The sequence below is a fragment of the Orbicella franksi genome, chromosome 10 (assembly GCF_964199315.1).
Source record: "Orbicella franksi chromosome 10, jaOrbFran1.1, whole genome shotgun sequence".
Classification (NCBI taxonomy): domain Eukaryota; kingdom Metazoa; phylum Cnidaria; class Anthozoa; order Scleractinia; family Merulinidae; genus Orbicella; species Orbicella franksi.
Genome location: NC_138154.1, coordinates 24,878,572 through 24,896,490, shown reverse-complemented (window position 1 = coordinate 24,896,490; position 17,919 = coordinate 24,878,572). Strand labels below are relative to the sequence as shown.

The following is a 17,919-nucleotide window of genomic DNA, read 5'->3' as shown; positions in this document are numbered from 1 at the left end:
CCTCCAGTCCACTGGAAGAGTGGGTAGTAAGAACCAAGTGTCATGTCGTCCAACTGTAGTTCTCACCATAATTTTGTGTTTATTTGGTTTTGAACAGATACGGAGGAGCTTTCTTTCCGGTCGGGACGATGACTATCTCGTTGGCAGTTTTCTTGAAAAGTTTGCGTCGTAAGATGTTCTCTTGAAGAAGCGTTTTTAAAATACTTCATTCGAACAGACAGCGAAGTTTTACGGTGTAAAATTTTTTTATGACCAGCTATTGGCGACCCGGGGGTACAAGCTTAACTGCAAGGAGTTGAGCAAGGATATCTTTCAAAGTTATGCGACGTGGAACGAAAACAAGGTCTGATTCAGACTCACCAGACCTTACAAACATGAATCACGCCAATGATGCGTCCGAACCTTTGACTACAAGCATGCTAGACGAAGGAGCAACAAGTCCTCTGTCGGCGTCTCATTCGAAAAGTGGTAAACACGAAGGCGACTCAAAGAAAGAAAGGGTAGTCAAAGTTGCCCTGCCAGGAGCGAAAAAAGCTCAGTCTGCTGCGAAAAAGAAAAAGTCTACACCAGATTTGGTAAGCTGACTATTTTACATGTTTACTGTATGTCAGCTAACTTTTGCATTCTTTTAGGGGAGCGGGAATCTAACATTCTGGAAGACAAGCGTATATATTGGTCATTACGCATATTTACTTGTAATTTTGTTTCTTTCGGCAGGATATCCACAAAGCAATCACAAAATGCCGGGAGGAGGGGTCAACTCATTTGGATCTAAGCAAAGCAGCGGTAAGAATTACGCGAAATCGTGAACAGGAATTAAATTTTTTTTTTTTCACATCCACGTATTGCCCGGTGATTTAGATCAGTATGTTTGTCAGAATAAAAGCTATTTTGGTGCACAACACAGGCTCAGATAATCGGCCATGGTTTAATCTGTGTTTGTAAGGTAACGAAAATTGCAACAAAGCAAGCTAGCAGGTTTGGAGTGCTTTATATTTCCGGGATGGAAATCCACATTTGCCTGTGGGGAATTTCTCCGTTGCAGCTGGTTCGAGTTTATTGCCAAGTTCTGTTTTGCACGAATTAAATTTTCTTTAAGTACAATTAGCTAGCAGGGAATGTGTGCAAGGGTGTAATTACAAAATAACATATTGGCCTATGACCGGAGTTTCTAATTTTACGGCATTGAACACAGCGGACATAGCGATCACCACCTGTCATTTTGACCAAAACTATCATGTAATGATTCCACGTTCAACGAATTCAATACAGCAAATTTATCGCGAACGAATGTTTTGCTGAACTAAACTGAGCTTTTTTGATATTCGATTCTCAAAATAGCTGATTAGAGGTTTTTCTGAACGTATTAAAGCGTTGTTTTACCTTTTTTGTGGCAACGAAACTCCTTTCTCCGTGCATGATGATTCCTTTAGAGTTTATAATTTACGAGCTCTCTGTGTAATGGAGTGATTTTAATCAGAAAGTCAACTTAAACGCAGTCAATAATAATTTTTAAAAGTCATCGCGCGAGTACATCTATTGACGTTTTTCCATTTGTGATTTTCAAAATAAGTTGTCTAGACTGTTTTATTCAAAGGTGTATTTCATGAAATGAAATGTGGTATTAAAAATTGACCCTGATTTAATTATGGGAAGTGTCTCAACCTTCTTATCATGGAACTAAAATAATATCCAGCAAGTTTGTTTTGGCAATTTGTGTGAAATCAAAATTTTTATTAATTAAATGTAAAATTATTTGGAATGGAAATGTTTGTCCCTTCCTCCCGAAGACATTTATTTTGAACAAATGCAGCATTCTGAAACACATTTTACGGTCTACGACAAGTCAGAGCTTTGGAAAAGTAAGAACAATTCAATCACAAACAATTAGAATATTCTTCCGATAGATATTTCTCCCATGATTCGAAGGGAAAAAAATTAATGAGAACTCTTATATGAAAAGTTGCAGCAGTCCTTATTCCCTACTGAGAAGACAGGATATGAAGAAAATTATCTGTAGCATCAATGGCTATGATGAACGCCATGCTGTTGCTAGCCAATAACACTATAAATCAGTGTTATAGAAAGGCATTATGCAGAAAAATGCCTCTGTTACTGTAGTTCAACATCTGTGTTGGTTGTACCATCTAGTCTTCTCAAAATCATCAGCAGTGTCAATCTTTGAATTTCTCACATTCTGTATCTGTATCCTTTTTTTCTGGATGGTGTTCTGGTGGTATACAATATGTTTTTTTGTACGGTGTAGCTCGTGCTATTGGTTATTAGTCAAATATTTTACATTTGTTGCAAAAAAGTACATGTACAGAAATTGTCAGTAAAAATATAAATTTTTTAAATGTGTCTTGCTTAATTTTTTTCTTGGTTTGAGATTTTTTGGACTGGTCTGAAAAACCAGATGTTCCTTTTCTTTTGTTTTAGCATTTTGAAACTGGAACAAATTTTAACCACATGTTATATATTTAATTTCAGGTAACAGCACTTCCCAAGGAACTCAAAGAGGTATATTTTGTATGATTGTTGATCTGGTGGATTAATTAGTAATAGTAATTGGACCTTGTTTCATACAATTCAGGGAGAAATCGCAGAAGTAATTTCAAAATCAGACGAGTGCAAAGTACGAGGCCCATTTGAAATTACGAGCACAATTACTCCCTGAATTGTATGACACAAGGTCCGACTACTAATTAATGGTATCTATAACAAATTTGGGAATTAAAAATGTCTTTTGAAAACTTTTTTTGTGCGAAAACATAGGTAGTGCTTTTCATAAGTTTTGAAAACTGTTAGTAGGAAACACTGCAGAGAAGCCATTGAAGCCTGTGCAGTTGACGTGCGAATCATGTGGGTATCCAATTATAGGTATCCAATTACAAAAAGTTCAAATTAGATACCTGTAATTGGACACCCACATGATTGCGTGCCAATTACGTAGCAAATGGGCGTACTGACGGGGAATCAAGAATTTTCTTATAGACAAGTGATGGAGAATCATAGAGCAAGTGATTAAGGAAGTGAATGGAGATTTTTTCAGTCTGACATTTTTTTGTTTCCCTTTTAATTTCAGTTAACCCAGCTTAAGGAACTGTATTTGTATGGCAACAAAATTGCAACTTTGCCACCTGAAGTAGGAATGTTGAAACACTTAGAAAAACTGGCATTAAATGAGAATAACTTGACTGACCTACCAGGTAATATCATAGACTTTAGCTGAATGTTTTACAGGAGACACAAAGATATTGGTCTAGCAGTTAACTAGTGCTAGAACCCTGTTGCTGAATTGAGAGGCTCGGGCTTAATCTCTGGCCTTGGTCTATACCTAGTCAATAAAATCCTACATCAGGCAATATTTGTACAAATGGGGACCGGCAAATTATCAGGGAATCTGAGCACTAAATTACAAACATCCCATCCGGGGATTTTCAAAGTTTTCTCATGTTCTCCCATCATCCCATGTCACTATGTGGTAAACCCACAGAAAGAGCAGTACATTGCCTAGATGTACCATATCAGAACATTGGGAAATAGCTGGCAGGTTGTGCCAAGGGTAAAATGAACTACAATACATACAGGGTACATGCAATATTGAGTTCGAAATACAGTGGCTCTGATACATATCATTGGAGACATGTATGTTATAATTACAGGTTAATGCACTCAGCGAGTGAATTATCAGTATTTACCTGCACGAGTTCACTAACAGTGAACAAGAAATTTTAATACTGCATGAGGCTTTGCTGAGTGCAGTATTGAAAATTTTGAGTTCACTGTTAGTGATTGAGTACAGGAAAATCCGGATAATTCACAAGCAATTAGTGTGTTAACATTTTTATTATACAAATTGAATACACTGTATGAATTGTTCTTATTGTTCTTATTAAAGAGAAGTTACAATTTATTGTATAACTCTGACCATACTGGGGAATTGAAGAAACCAACAAAGTGTGGGTAATATCACATGTAATTGTGCTTTATAACAGATACTCTTGTAAAGCTAAAGAATTTGAAACTACTGGACTTGAGACACAACAAGATGAAAGAGGTATTTCAAGTTTGTTTTTGTTTTTTCAAACTGTTCTGGATGATTCAATTTACAAGAATAATCATAATCAAGGCTGGATCTTATGGATCTCATGTCACATAAATTCATTCAAGACAGTTATTCTGAAAATATTTACTGGTAAATGTCAGTGGATGATATGATTCAAAATTTAAAAAAAAAACGGCTTTTAAGCGATAAATTTAAAGGCCAGCTGGCATTGAAAAAATTCTTTAAAGCATAATGTTTCAATGGTTGATTCATTTTTTTTTTATCGCTTTGATTGCCCTGTTTTCTTGTAATGAGACCCACAGTAACTAGTAGTATGTACAATGTACTGTAGCTTCTTACTGATACTCATTTTGAACTTGACAATATGATCACAAGGACTGATCACTACTGATTTTGTTACCTCATATGTTAAAATGTTTCTTAGACTTGTTCAGAGTAAAACAAAGTGATATTCAATACCCCAAGGGTTTGTATTCTCCTCCCCCATCCCTTGACCAGGAGATTAAGAGTGTTACCAGCCCATTAATCAAGTTAGATATTTTGACTTCCACTGGGTCCCAGCTGACAACAGGGCCGTCAATAAGGGTCATCCCGGGTAACACCTGTTACGGCTGAGTATGCTTGATCGGCCACTGATGTTGCAGGGGAACTTGCCTGTTGTTGATACAATTCACACACAAAGTAACACGTTTGTTAGGGGTGTGAAGATCAAGGTGACTTAAAACTTAATGACAGCCCTGGGCAATAATTGACCTTTTAACTTGTATAGCAGCCTGCCTGAATTCTCTACATGTATTTGTTCTAAACTTGTTTTTGGTGTTCTTCTGCTCTTAGTCTTAGTCTTATAAATTATTCACCATACCTGATAACACCCATAAAGTAACAATGTTATGTGATGTTGTCACACCTCAACAGCTTTGTATTGTAAGTATGGAGTAACTGTAAGTTTACAAATCTTTAAATCTAAATCTTACTTTTGTGAAAAAACTTACAGTTAGGCCAGCAAAGTTAATTGCATTGTTATTATTTTGCATTTAGGGCTGCAAGCAAATATAATGGTGTAGTACATTTATTTGATTACTGTTGAGAAGATACTGACCGATTAATGTTGGTATCAATAATTTTTTTTTCAGATTCCACCTGTGGTTTATCAGCTTACGTCATTAACAACTCTTTACCTTAGATTTAACAGACTAGTTGTAGTTGAAGCTGGAATTGGCAACTTAAGAGTGAGTTGAGATTACCATAATTTAAATATTTTTTGCACTGACTGACAGAGCCTTTGGCAGTCATTGATATTTATGACATTTATCTTAAGACTCCATTTTTAGCAAAATAGAACCATCAAAAGAGAATTTTTTTTATAAGAGTTTGATTTTGTATTAACCATACATAGTTTGAAGTGTTCATTGCTGGTTGGTCATAGGAACAAATTTAACTAGTCATTAAATTAGCTCGGTAGTTATAAGTAAAATTAATAGACTTTTTTATATTCGATCAGATATCGATACATGACCTATATGCATTAATGTTTAGCTTTATCTTTAAAACATTTTAGACTGCGTTTGTATTCTTCATATTTTAGTGTAGATATTTTAGTCTTACAAGTTTTGTATGTTGTGTAAGTCTGTGTCCCCTCATTAGTGTGGGTTTCTCCCAGGCTACATGGTTTAACACTTAAATAAAGTTTTATTATTATTGTTATCATTATCATTATCATTATCATTATCATTATCATTATCATTGTCATTATCATTATCATTTTTATTGTTATTATTATTATATTATTATTAGTAGTATTTTTATTATCATAGTTTATGAAAGACGTGTATTAGTCATACATTTTGATTGTAAGTGTGTTTCTTCATGTAAAATTAATTAATACTTATTAACTGGATTTTGCTATATGCCTTTCATTTTACAGCTGCTTGAAAGATTGAGTCTCAGAGAAAACAAGATTAAAGATTTACCAGCTGTAATAGGTAAGACTTACCAGTTACTTTTTCATTTGATGGCAATAAATAATTTATTGCATTACACAGTATTTAGTTGTATTGTAAAGTGACATTCGTAATCTGCTTACATGTAACAGAAGGATGAACAACAAAATGGCATGCATCTTTTAGCCACCACATTTAGAAACAGGTGCTAATTGTAATTAATGGAAGTAAACTGTAATGATTGTATGGTATACCTGTTTACAGGTGTCTTTTGTGGCAGTGATTACTATATATTGAATTAAATAGTTTGTTAAGTGTGTTTATGTGGTGTTTTAATTTGCCTTTTGGTACACATGTATGTGTATGTCTGTTAAGTTGGTATTTTCCTTTGAGTATAGACAAGGGTAATATTGAACCACAAGATCAATTTTATTCAATATTTATGAAATATATTATTTTATTTCTTATTTCAGGTCATCTTGTTCATCTAGTTACTCTTGATGTTTCTCACAACAATATTGGAAGCATTCCTAGAGGTAACTTATTTTTCCCTGCTTTCATAAGCTTAACATTAATTATTAATGCATTCAATTCATTGTTGATTATTGTTAATTAATTGACTGATTGATTGATTAATTGTTGTGCAATAAATTATTTAATCCTGAATTCAAGAAAGTTGTCATCCCTTTAAAGGTTACTGCAGAATAAGCCCTCACTTTTTTTCTTTATGACATGTGTAGGACGCATGCAGCTGTTTTTGTCCGATGGTAATTTCTCATCATGACTGGAAAACTCATTTCTAAGGTTTCCAATACTTAGAAAATTTATGTCTTGTGACTATCCCAGATCTATTTCTGTAGTCATGTTGTGGATGTGCATTTTAATCAATGGTATAATTTTAAAGTTCTTATGTGTGTGCAGAGATTGGAAACTGTGTCCAAATGACGTCACTTGATCTTCAACATAATGATATTCCTGAAATACCAGACACAATCGGCAATCTGACAGAAATGACAAGACTAGGACTCAGGTGGGTAATGTCGAATGTCTGCATGCCGTCCAAGAGTTTGTTATGGATATATCGGATGGTAGTGGAACAATCTATCAGAAATTACTAAACTGCTGAGTGTCCTGCAAGCTAGATTTTATCAGAGTACAAAAATAGAAGTGGTGGCATAATGGATGGGTAGGTGCAGTGGCCTTTTGACTCCAGATTGAGTGATCCTGTTTCGAGCCCTGGCCGTGGACATTGCATTGTGTCCTAAGTCACCCACTAGCCAGGGCTAAAAAAAATAGAATTCCAATTTTTGCCTGCCCTGAGCAAGTCCTAGTTTAATTTCTTTATTTAGGTGGCAAATAATTTGCCTGGGCCCTTGCCCATTGGGCAAGTGAGATTGAAAAATTACTTGCCCAGCAAGAAAACCTACTATGTCTTGTCCTGGATGACCGCACAACACTTTTTTCAAGCCCTGCTAGCCCACAAAATTTCATCTTGTCCAGTGCGTCTCTAGTTTGAATTTCTTCGAAAGTCTTCCTAAGAAACTTCACTTACCCAATAAGAACAGAAACCTCTAGCCTGGGCACAAAATCCACCAGCCCAGGCCTGCCTAACAGACAGGACTTTCTCTCAAACCAAGTGCGTAGTGTACAGAGAGGATGAGTGCCTGGGTTATTCAGAATGGGCTCTGTTGTGGTCAGCTACAAGTCAATTTAGTTTGGCCATTGTTGTTGACATTTGTTTTAATTAATAATCTTTGTTTATCACAGATACAACCAGCTATCTGCAGTGCCAGCATCATTGGCAAATTGCACAAAAATTGACGAGTTCAATATTGAAGGGAACAATGTGTCAGAACTCCCTGTGAGTATTTTTTTTTTTGTTATTAGGACATGTACAAATAATAATAGTAACAAGAGGAGTAACAACAGCTGCTTGCTTCTTTACCCATTATTTTGTTGTCCCCCCACATGACTTTTATTAACAGTTTTTTGTTTTCCTTTTTAAGGACAACCTTCTTCATTGTTTAAAAATGTTAAACAATGTCACCTTGTCTAGGAATAACTTTGAACACTTTCCAACTGGACCTCCCAAACAGCTCGCTGCAGTTCAAGTAGGTTTATCGTTGAATTTAAGTTATTTGTTGATGTTCATTATTTGTTTCAAGGGATTTTTATTATCTTTATCAGTACCAATGAGAAGAACTGGTCCACTCACAATAATTAGACTAAAGGAGTTTGTTTGAGGCTATCAGACAAAGGAGGGCAGGGGGAGAGGATAAAAAAAAACTGTTTTCTCACTCACCCCCACTTTCTAGCTTATTTCTTATCTTTAACTACTTTGGGTTTTAATGTGTTTTTTGTGATCCTACGATAACTTACTTGTGATATCACTTAAAAATGTTCCTTTATGTTATCCTTTTTTCAGACATTTATCATGGAGCACAATAAAGTACAAAAGATTCCATTTGGAGCATTTTCTAAAGCAAAGTTTTTGGTAAGAGTAAATCATGAGCCATGTAACAGGCTTCAAACTTTGTTTCAAATGGTGTACTCATAAGAGCTGTACAGCTCTGTTATATAGTACTGTAGCTAGGAAACAGCTTACCAGGTTCATTAAAACCCAGCCCACTTTTCCAGCAAAATTGCCTAAAGTCTCTGTTTTCTAGTGACAGGCTCTCTTTCAGTCTGTGAAATTAGCCACATATATATAAATGAAGGGATGGCAAATGGTTACTAGAAGATCATTGGTTTGGAAACTTTTGATCTGATCTTGAACTCTCAGAATCCGTTGCATGTGATGGATCAGGAAGTCTTTTTTGAGTGCATTTCTTTCATCTTGCAGTATTAAATCACTTAAATAAGTCTCAGTCTTGGATTTTCAAACAAGGATCTTGGCATCTTTGCAAGTCTTGGATTTTACCAATCATCACCCCTACATGTACATCCATGTGTAACACTGTTTAGCTGTGCATCCCTGTCTTAAAAGTAAATTATAATATTAAATAATGAAATTTGTACTTTTAATGGTGGTATGATGTTTATATCGTCAGTGATACTTTTTTTTTTCAGTTTCCATCATCTCGACTGAATTATTTTTTTACTACATAAATTCAACTCGTTCTTGTTCTAGACAAAACTTAACATGAAAGAGAACCAAATAGCGGCATTACCTTTAGGTGAGTTAACATCTCCGTCACCAGTTTTCAACTTTCTCTTGGTTTCTTACATTCATTGGAGGCCTTGTGGCACTTTTTACTCTCAACCATCAGATTAACATTGTGGATACCCTATCCATGCTGCTTGGCTAAATTTTATGCATGTCCCATGCCATGAGAATTTTCAGAATTAGATACATTATTTTTTGAATGATAGCTTACATTCAGTTGTTTTAAATGAATATAGATTTTGGGAGCTGGGTGAGTCTGGTCGAGTTAAACTTAGGAACCAATCAACTGTCAAGGCTTCCAGGTACGTCATCAATGTACTGATGTCAAATTACTTAAGTACAGACAAAACCTCTGCTAACTCTTACCAGGAATGATAAACTGCTCATGCCAATCCAACGCTTTTGACCCTCAGGTTTAAACCTCATAAGCTCTGTACAGTGGCTAGCTAATTCCATTACATGCTGGCCATTACAGAGAGGTTCAATTTTATCACCAATGTTGTTTTAACTTACAAGACCATGTGTGAACCCTCTAACCACTATGCCATTATATAAGTTACGTACAAATTCGAAATCATTCATTCCCTGTGTAGCTTGGAAACAAGAAATCTTTTCTTTCTTTCTTTTCCCCTTTTTTCACTTTTTAACTCAGAACTACATGTATGATGTTGATCATCACTCTTGCCCAAGTTCAAGTTATAGTTAATTTTGATTCTCTTTACCTTGTTGCAGAGGACATCCAGTGGCTTACAAACTTAGAAGTTCTGATTCTTAGCAACAATCTTCTTAGAGTGAGTATTTATAACTTACATTGTAAATTCATTTTTTTTGGAGTGCCTTCTGCCCAGGGGGGACAAGATGCGGGTACAAAACTGGACTACAGTGTATGTGTTGGGTACTTTCCACTGGCCAGTGCCTTCAATTCCCATACCGACCATTCAGTTTCTGACAACATCTTTAATTCCCCTGCCCATTTTTAGTTTAACTTGGCAAAATTAATGGTAATTATTAAATAATAAAATTGCTTTGGAGGATTATAGTTCACGTCAAGCAATTGGTAAATACCACCACAGTGCTTCCCATGCCATGTTTTCCAAAATGGCTTCAAAATTTGTGGAGAAGGAGTCAAAGTTATCTTCCTTCAGTCAGTAAGAAAGCTATGTAACCTCTGAACCTTACTTTGCTCTTTCCTGGGCAGAGTAATGTCATAAACTTTTATCACTGGTTCAAGTTCCTTTTTCAAGTCTTATTATGTTGGTAAGAATGCTAGGGCTGTCATTAACAGGGCCACAACAATAACCTGTAACACCTAATATGACTGAGTTTGTTTCAAAGATCCTTGATGTTACAGGTGAACTTGCCTGCTCTTGGTACAATTCACTCACAAAACAAAAAGTTTGTTGGGTGTGAAGATCAAGACAACAGGCAACTTGAAACGTAGTGAAAACCCCGATTATTGTATCTTATTTTTAGAGACTGCCTCGGGGTTTGGGAGAATTGAAGAAACTTAGAGTCCTTGACTTAGAAGAAAACCGGCTGGAGTTGCTTCCCAATGAAATCGGTGAGGATCTCTTGCAAATACTTGGAATTCATGTGGTCAGTTTCTTCAACAAATAAATGCATATTTAAGTTTTTACCTGATATAAATTTATTTTCTATTCTCAGCTTTTCTTAGGAGTCTAGAGCGACTAGTTCTTCAGTCAAACAATCTAACCACACTCCCAAAATCAATAGGGTGAGCCTATTAATAGTCAATGTTAATAAAAGGAGATGTGCAGTATGTATGCACATCTTATGTGACAGGATATATTTTTTACAGGTTGTTGTGTGTTTTGGTAAGCCCTAAAATTTCAAACATGTCCCCCCCCCCCCCCCTGCCCCCCATTTAAGTTCATTTGTTTGACCTTCCTGCCTCCCCTAAATTTGTCCTTCCTTAATTCTTTGTTAGGAGCAGTTACGAGTACAGTACCCTACATGTAGGGGACTAAGTTCAATGCAAGTAGTTTGCTAAATAGTTAGTTGGCGTTAGAACTAGGTACATAGCATGTATATGGCAAGTCGCTTGTCAAGTTGTAACATGTACCGTACTGTGAGTTAAGGTTCTATTTTCCCCTAGTATCCAATTAAGATATTATCAGTGGTTTTTGACAGGGACTGGCATAAAATGGGTAGCAAAATGTTAACTAACTAAGAGTTATATGTGAAACTTCTTTATCATCCTATTTAGCTCAGGACCACATTCATTCTTGGGAGAATATCACCCTTGATCTTCCTTGTACAATTGGTGCTATACTTCTCTGTACATACAGAAATACCTTGAACTATATTCAGATTTGGTTTAAGCATGGCTTTTGCACTAACTCAGCTATTGTATCATGTATATATTTCAGATACCTGACCAATGTTTCATATCTGAGTGTAGGTGAAAATGATCTCACGCAGCTCCCTGATGAAATAGGTAATGAAACTGAGCAGTACAAGATTTAAGTACAGTGTACATAGTGTGCAGGTTGCCTTTAACACTAAATAGAGATATGCCTTCTCAGGGAATATGTGTTCCTTCCAGTTGATGACGGGATAAGCTTGAACCACAAATCTGCAAGTTATCTTAGAGTTTAATTACAGTTGAACCTCCGGTTGGGACCACCTCTCGTAAGGGTCTACCTCTCCTCAGCAACCAGTTTTCCAAAATACCAGACGTTTCCAAGTCAAATCACTATATTTGGAACCTCTTGTAAGTGACCACTTCTCCTAAGCAACTGCGACCACTTTTAGAGCTAAAAGTTTGAAATTTTATTTTGTTTTTAACTTCCCCTACGTGACCACTTGACAGATGATAGAGCAAACATTGGATAGTAAGATGGTGTAACATTATCACATCCCTGGGTAGTACAGGAGACGACAGTTTGTTAATGGGAAGTGCCAGATTTTTTTTTGAAATTGTGAAATTGACTTTTCACATGAATAAAACATTTAAAACTCTGCAGTTACCTTATGCTAATGAGGTGCAATTTTGACACAATGTGGTCTAAGCTCTCGTAAGCGACCACCTTCCGTAAGCAGTTACGGGAGGTTCAACTCTACCAGTAATCTAAAGGTTCTATTGGAGTCAGAACTGATAAAGAGCTGACTCAATAATCCTCAGTAACCCAGCTTCACATATAATCATCATAGTTGCTTCTCATGCCAGTTTACAAGCACACAATTTTGCAACATTCTGTGTCTATGCCACTGTGTTCCTGGCTCCCATCATTGCAGCGGACCTGTCTGCCTTCTGTCTACACTTCCACTATCGTTCTCTAGTTCATTCATGGACTCCTTGTTGCCCTTGTAAGTGTTGCATATAATGCAGGCATTAGGTCTCATCTTCCTGCTGCCCTTTTAGGGATCATTCATACAGATGTTTTGCTTGACATGCCCTGATTAGTATATTAAAAGAATTAGTATTCCCTTGTTTTTGTGGCTAAGTTATTCTGCGTTTAATCTTGCCTTCATTTTTGTAACATTCCTGTTTCACTGCGCCTTTCAGTAACATGCGGACTCTAAAGTCAAAGCTCGACCGACAAATGCGTTTTTCGCTACCATCAATCAAATGTTTGGCGGCTCCTCTCAGCTTCTAACTACTGCCAGGCACTGTTTTGTTGTCGGAACTGTGCTCAACGATTTGATTACCAGGTGTTCGGCAGTAGTCGGAAGCTGGGAGGAGCCCCCGAACATTTGATTGTTGGTAGCAAAAAACGCATTGGTCGGTTGAGCTTTGAATTTTAGAGTTCGCATGTTATTGAAAGGTGCAGTAAAAGACTTTCAGTGTCGTTAAAACACAAGTTTTTCTTTTAGGTAAAATGGAATCGCTGGAACAACTGTATCTCAATGATAATGACAGCCTTCAAGTTCTTCCTTATGAACTTGCGTTGTGTAATGCCCTTCAGATCATGAGCATAGAGAACTGTCCTCTTAGCAGCTTTCCAGCTGAAGTTGTCGCAGGCGGACCTTCATTAGTTATACAGGTATAAGCTCAGGTGGCCAAACATTCCAGTTAAATACCTGCATGTTCTTTTTGTCTGAGAAATGGTTTATGTTCTCCAGAATTCTCTGAAACTGGTCATTTTATATGATTGTCCTTAACTTGAACAGGACAGCCCCAAAAATTATAGTGTGCAGAGTTATTTTTTTGCTGCAGAGTTATTATTTTGCTCCACATTCTTGTTGCCATTGCTGTCCTGGTCTGAATAAAGTCTTAGGTGCTCCAGGGTACACCTTTTACATGAAGCCTTCAAAGAAAAGTTTTCAATGCAAGATTTGTCTTTCTTGAAGTGACGTCATGACCATACTAGAACCTAGGCTCTTTTTTGCTAAGATACTTGAATGTTTAACTTGGAAGGGCATGGCTCAAACAGGAACTTAAAAGCTCGATCTCAGGGTGAGGCTTAGGAATTGAAAAACTTCATGCTCTATATGGATACCATAAAAATTAATACCCCTTCGGTGATATAGACACTGCACATGTAGTTTGGTTTCAAATTGTGACAATTTACATGTATACTTTTTTTTTTTTTTTTTTTTTTTTCATAAAATGTCATGTGTTTGCTATGCTTTCAAAACATTAGTAAGACTGTTAACAGTTAATAACAGTTGTCAATTCAGCCAGACATCATCTCTAATGAAGTGCTTGTGTTTCAGTATTTGAGACTCCAAGGTCCATACAGAGGAATGATGGCACAGGCTGGTTTGGTTCCTTCCTCGGATGTCTGAGAAGATCAACACTGTGCTGTATAATTATCTGAGGATAGTCCATGAAGATTTCATCAATATTTTGATGTCTTTGTGGCAACTTGAATATAATTATGCTTAATAATGGTACTTTTATCAACACCCCATGATCAAATTTTTCTTGAGATAAAATAGAAGTGTTATAATATGTGGTGTTAACAAATGTAACATTAATGCATAATTATTAAAATTAAGGGTGTACTAGACAAAAGTGCTTGGGTTCATGATATGGTGGGAAGATCCACTTGACAGAAGCATCCAGTTTTCAAATGGCAGGAGTTAGGCATTTATGCTAATTGTATAGTCGAACCATACAGAATTGTTAATAGAGGTCAAATGGTTATGGAGCCCAGCAAACTTCAAAGGAGTACCCAAAGATGCCAAGATAAAACTAAAATTCTATGTTGGAAAGTACACAGTTGTGGATAGACTTTTTTTACATGCTCATACACTATTCTTGAATTAGGTATTTCTAACCAACAAGTCTCTATTGTTTGGTTTCTCTGACAGAAGTAAGCACCCATTGTGTTTAGTACACACTCAAGGTAAAAAAGTTAGTATTTGTATAACAAACTTTGTCAAGCTTTTTAACCATTCCCCTCTATTAATACTGTGGTCAAACACTCAATTATCCAGACCTTAATCTCTTTTAGTATGCAGGAGTCTTTATTGGTGCTGTTGATGTTGTTGCATGGATTTTAATCAGCTGTGATCAGGAAGATTTTAAATGACAATAGTACAGTCCAGTTTATTCAGTTTGGCATTGACATTTGTGAAACAAACAAAATATAACCTGTGTATTATTCGTATTTTTCTATTATGTTGCCGCTTGATTATCTTAACTGTTCAATGCAAGTCTCAGTGAGTCTGGCCTATCAAGCTAAAGTTCAACATTTGATAGAACCTTGTGGTTTTGGTCACACAAGATTAGCATCTGACTTCCTGTCATTGTTATGATTCACCTGCCACATACCATGTAGCATGGAAAGGCTTTTAATCCTCTAATGACAAGAAAATTTATACTTGATGCAGAAAGTGTACATGTAGGTATAGCTTAAGAGAATGAAATTCTTTATTATGTAGAAAGGTAAACGCAAGATGCTAATTATTGAGGAGATCCACAGTTTACTGAAAGTCATCCAAGGGAAATCCCAAAGATTCTAACAGGCATTGGGGTATATTCTACAGTTTTGATGACATGTGTTCCCTGTCGCAGCTTTGTAATTGTAGTGAAATCTTAATTTGTTGAACTTCGAAGAGAAATGAAAATTTTCTCAAGTTACTTGGGGTTTGAGACATGGGTAAAAATTAATGTGTTTGAGAGGAGCAAATCATGAAGGAAAAATATTATAACTTTTGGTTCAAAATCAAATTGGCACATTTTTTTTAACACAACATTACTTTTAAATCCAAGATTGAAGCAGTTTTTTTCCTGTACTGATGATAAAGATACCTTCATTTTACTGTAGGTTATAAGAGAGTCTGGTAGTTTGATCCACAAAATTTATATTTTAGTGGGTGATTTTCTTTGGTACTCCCCGCCTGCCCGCCCAACAATAATTGCTGTATTGTAAAGAGGAGAGATATAATCATAAGGAGAAGTCAAATATTAATCATTCTTAGGGCACCACTTTTAATTATTTAAGCAGATTATTACATAGCTAAAAGTCTCCAATCATTATTTTTTTACTTGACAGTGAAATATTTGTTGAATGAACAGTGCATCTATAGTGACAGATGTCGGAACTGCGAAACTTTTATTAGAGAAAATTACAGTCTTATAATAATGTAAAATGTTTTTGTTCTGACTTGATCTTTTTGTCTTTTTAAACTACACCAGAATTATAAAGTTGAATGTTGTAGTACAACATTTTACGTGTAAGGTATTATCCAAACAGAAAGGATGTCTGGTTTCCTGGGCTTAGTTCTTACCTTGCAAAATCATTTTCAAAACATCTTTTTACCATGTCAAGTGTACATTTGTCTATAATTCTTACTATTAAAAGTTAAATAAGTTAGATTTCAAAAATGTTGTCCTTTTTTGTCAGAAAGAGCTGATTAGAAGTCTTCAATCAGATTTATTAATAATAATTAATAAATGTAGTAAATGACGTAACCGTCATCCTCAGATATTTTCAACAGAGACTTGAAAACTAAAAGCTTTTCTTCAGTTTTTCTCAGAGCATTTTTCACTTCCCAATCAGAATCTTTGAGGAAAAAGGGACTTATCACGGTCTATTTATGTGATGGAGGTACTGGTGGAGACATCATAGTCATTACAGAAAGAATTGTTTATGTTTCCACCGATCGAACTGTTTATACATATTGATAGATGAACCCTCATGTACATGTAAAACAAACTTCATAATTAAATGAAAAACGTTTTGCATGTAAAGCAATAGTTATCATTGCCCCACTTAGTGTTTATTGTACAAAAAGTCTACGTTCTACTGACAGATACACATAATAGGGTTCAAAAATTTCCACTTCTCAGTTGGCCTATCAGGCATAATACTGGCAACAATGTGTCTAGACCAAGAATAAATACACATGTGAATCCCACTCTGGGAGGTACAGTGCAGTGGTGGTCTTTGCATCTGGTACTCTGGGTTTGACCCTTGGTTGGATTGTGTTGTGTTATTTTGGGGCAAAACACTTTCAGTTACACACAAGTTTGGGCACCTATGGGAAACTTGGTACCCGATTTTCTCTTTCATTTCTCAACCAAATTTGAGCTGCCAAGCAGCAAACAAGTTGCAAAGTGATGAACAAAATATATGAGTGAGCTCTCCTTTTAGGGGAGCAGAGATTATGCAGTGGTGAGAGTACTTGCCTCCTAGCTACTGCATGGCCCAGGTTCCATTGTGGCCTGGTGCCATGGGTGGGTTGGTTTAGTTACCGGTATTGGTTCTTGCCTTGCACCAAGAGTTTTTCTCCAGGTACTCTGGTTTTTCTCCCTCCACAAAATCCAACATCTCCAAATTCAAACTCGACCAGGATAGAGGACCTGCCTGAAAACCAGGCTATGGCTGATGTGGTGTCCTCTTTAAATATTATAATTTGCTTGTTCCCCGTTTAGTCTCTGACCACCACAATCTTTTTATGGCTTTTTTTTTTTTTTGCATCAGTAGGGTGGCCTATATGCCGATTTCACATTTATGTTACTTTTAAATATTATATTACATCCCTTGAAGGTGAGAAAGAACACCACGAACGGCTTAAAAATTGATATAGTTCTAGGGCAAGGTTATAACTAAGGTCGTCTTTTATTGGGATCAACCATTTCAACTGCAACCAGTTTGGGTTGATTCAGTTGAAGTTTCTTAAAAGAACACTTTTCTAACCATTTTCAGTTGAAACATGGCAACTCCTGGGAATAGTCCTTTCACGAGCTACAATCATGCAACATAATCACCCAAATGCTTTTTCAACTGTTTCAACCTGGTTTGAGGCCAGTTGAAAAAGTTGATCAACCAAACCAACCGAAAACAGTTTTGCCCCAGTAGAACACAAAAAAACTCAAGCAACCCAACCAACCAGAAACAGTTGATCCTGAAAGAACATGACCTGAATCTTGGTGTGGCCCTCTTCAATTTATATGGGTGCCTTAGTACATTTAATTCATTTTTAAGGACAAGGACCATACTGAGAGAATATTGGCCAGAGGTCTATTTAATAAAGGCTAATGGCTAATAATCCACCAGTATTATTCCGAGCAAGCTTGGATAATAAAAGATTTATTACCAGAATGTAGTCTCAGACTATAAATACCATAAATTTCAAACATGAAATTCTGATTGATAAGGTAGCTGACTTGTCAGTAACTCACATGTGATGTTTTCAAAGACACAAGACAGCAGGTCAGAATGTTTTTAAATGTTACATGAAAAAGATTAAGCAAACCATGACGGCAACAGGAATGGGAAAGTTGCTAAACAAAAGGTTTAATGGGCAGAACAATGGCTGTGCACATG

The 17,919-nt window shown here is 36.2% G+C and overlaps 1 protein-coding gene across 2 annotated transcripts; it reads left to right on the top strand.

The window, feature by feature from the left end:
• The first annotated feature begins 31 nt into the window (after nt 1-31).
• LOC145499553 (leucine-rich repeat protein soc-2 homolog) lies at nt 32-17,848 on the top strand. 2 transcript variants are annotated; one of them, XM_081479075.1, is made up of 20 exons: nt 32-575; nt 718-786; nt 2,491-2,520; nt 3,086-3,209; nt 3,999-4,060; nt 5,203-5,298; nt 5,994-6,051; nt 6,483-6,545; nt 6,931-7,039; nt 7,777-7,870; nt 8,016-8,120; nt 8,435-8,503; nt 9,140-9,185; nt 9,412-9,477; nt 9,908-9,966; nt 10,649-10,736; nt 10,841-10,910; nt 11,566-11,633; nt 13,013-13,182; nt 13,856-17,848. In XM_081479075.1, exons 1-20 carry the CDS (start codon nt 321-323, stop codon nt 13,925-13,927), a joined length of 1,773 nt encoding a protein of 590 aa, XP_081335201.1. In that variant the 5' UTR covers nt 32-320; the 3' UTR covers nt 13,928-17,848. The 2 variants fall into 2 exon arrangements, with proteins under 2 accessions (XP_081335201.1, XP_081335202.1); XM_081479076.1 differs by lacking the exon at nt 13,856-17,848 and having other exon boundaries at nt 12,009-13,105.
• Nucleotides 17,849-17,919: the final 71 nt, after the last annotated feature.

Bases quoted from the DNA above. Each gene is read 5' to 3' on its own strand.
- LOC145499553 (XM_081479075.1), top strand. From the start codon at position 321: ATGCGACGTGGAACGAAAACAAGGTCTGATTCAGACTCACCAGACCTT. The intron at 3,210-3,998 runs GTAATATCATAG...GCTTTATAACAG, and splicing joins TAACTTGACTGACCTACCAG to ATACTCTTGTAAAGCTAAAG. The intron at 10,911-11,565 runs GTGAGCCTATTA...TATATATTTCAG, and splicing joins ACACTCCCAAAATCAATAGG to ATACCTGACCAATGTTTCAT.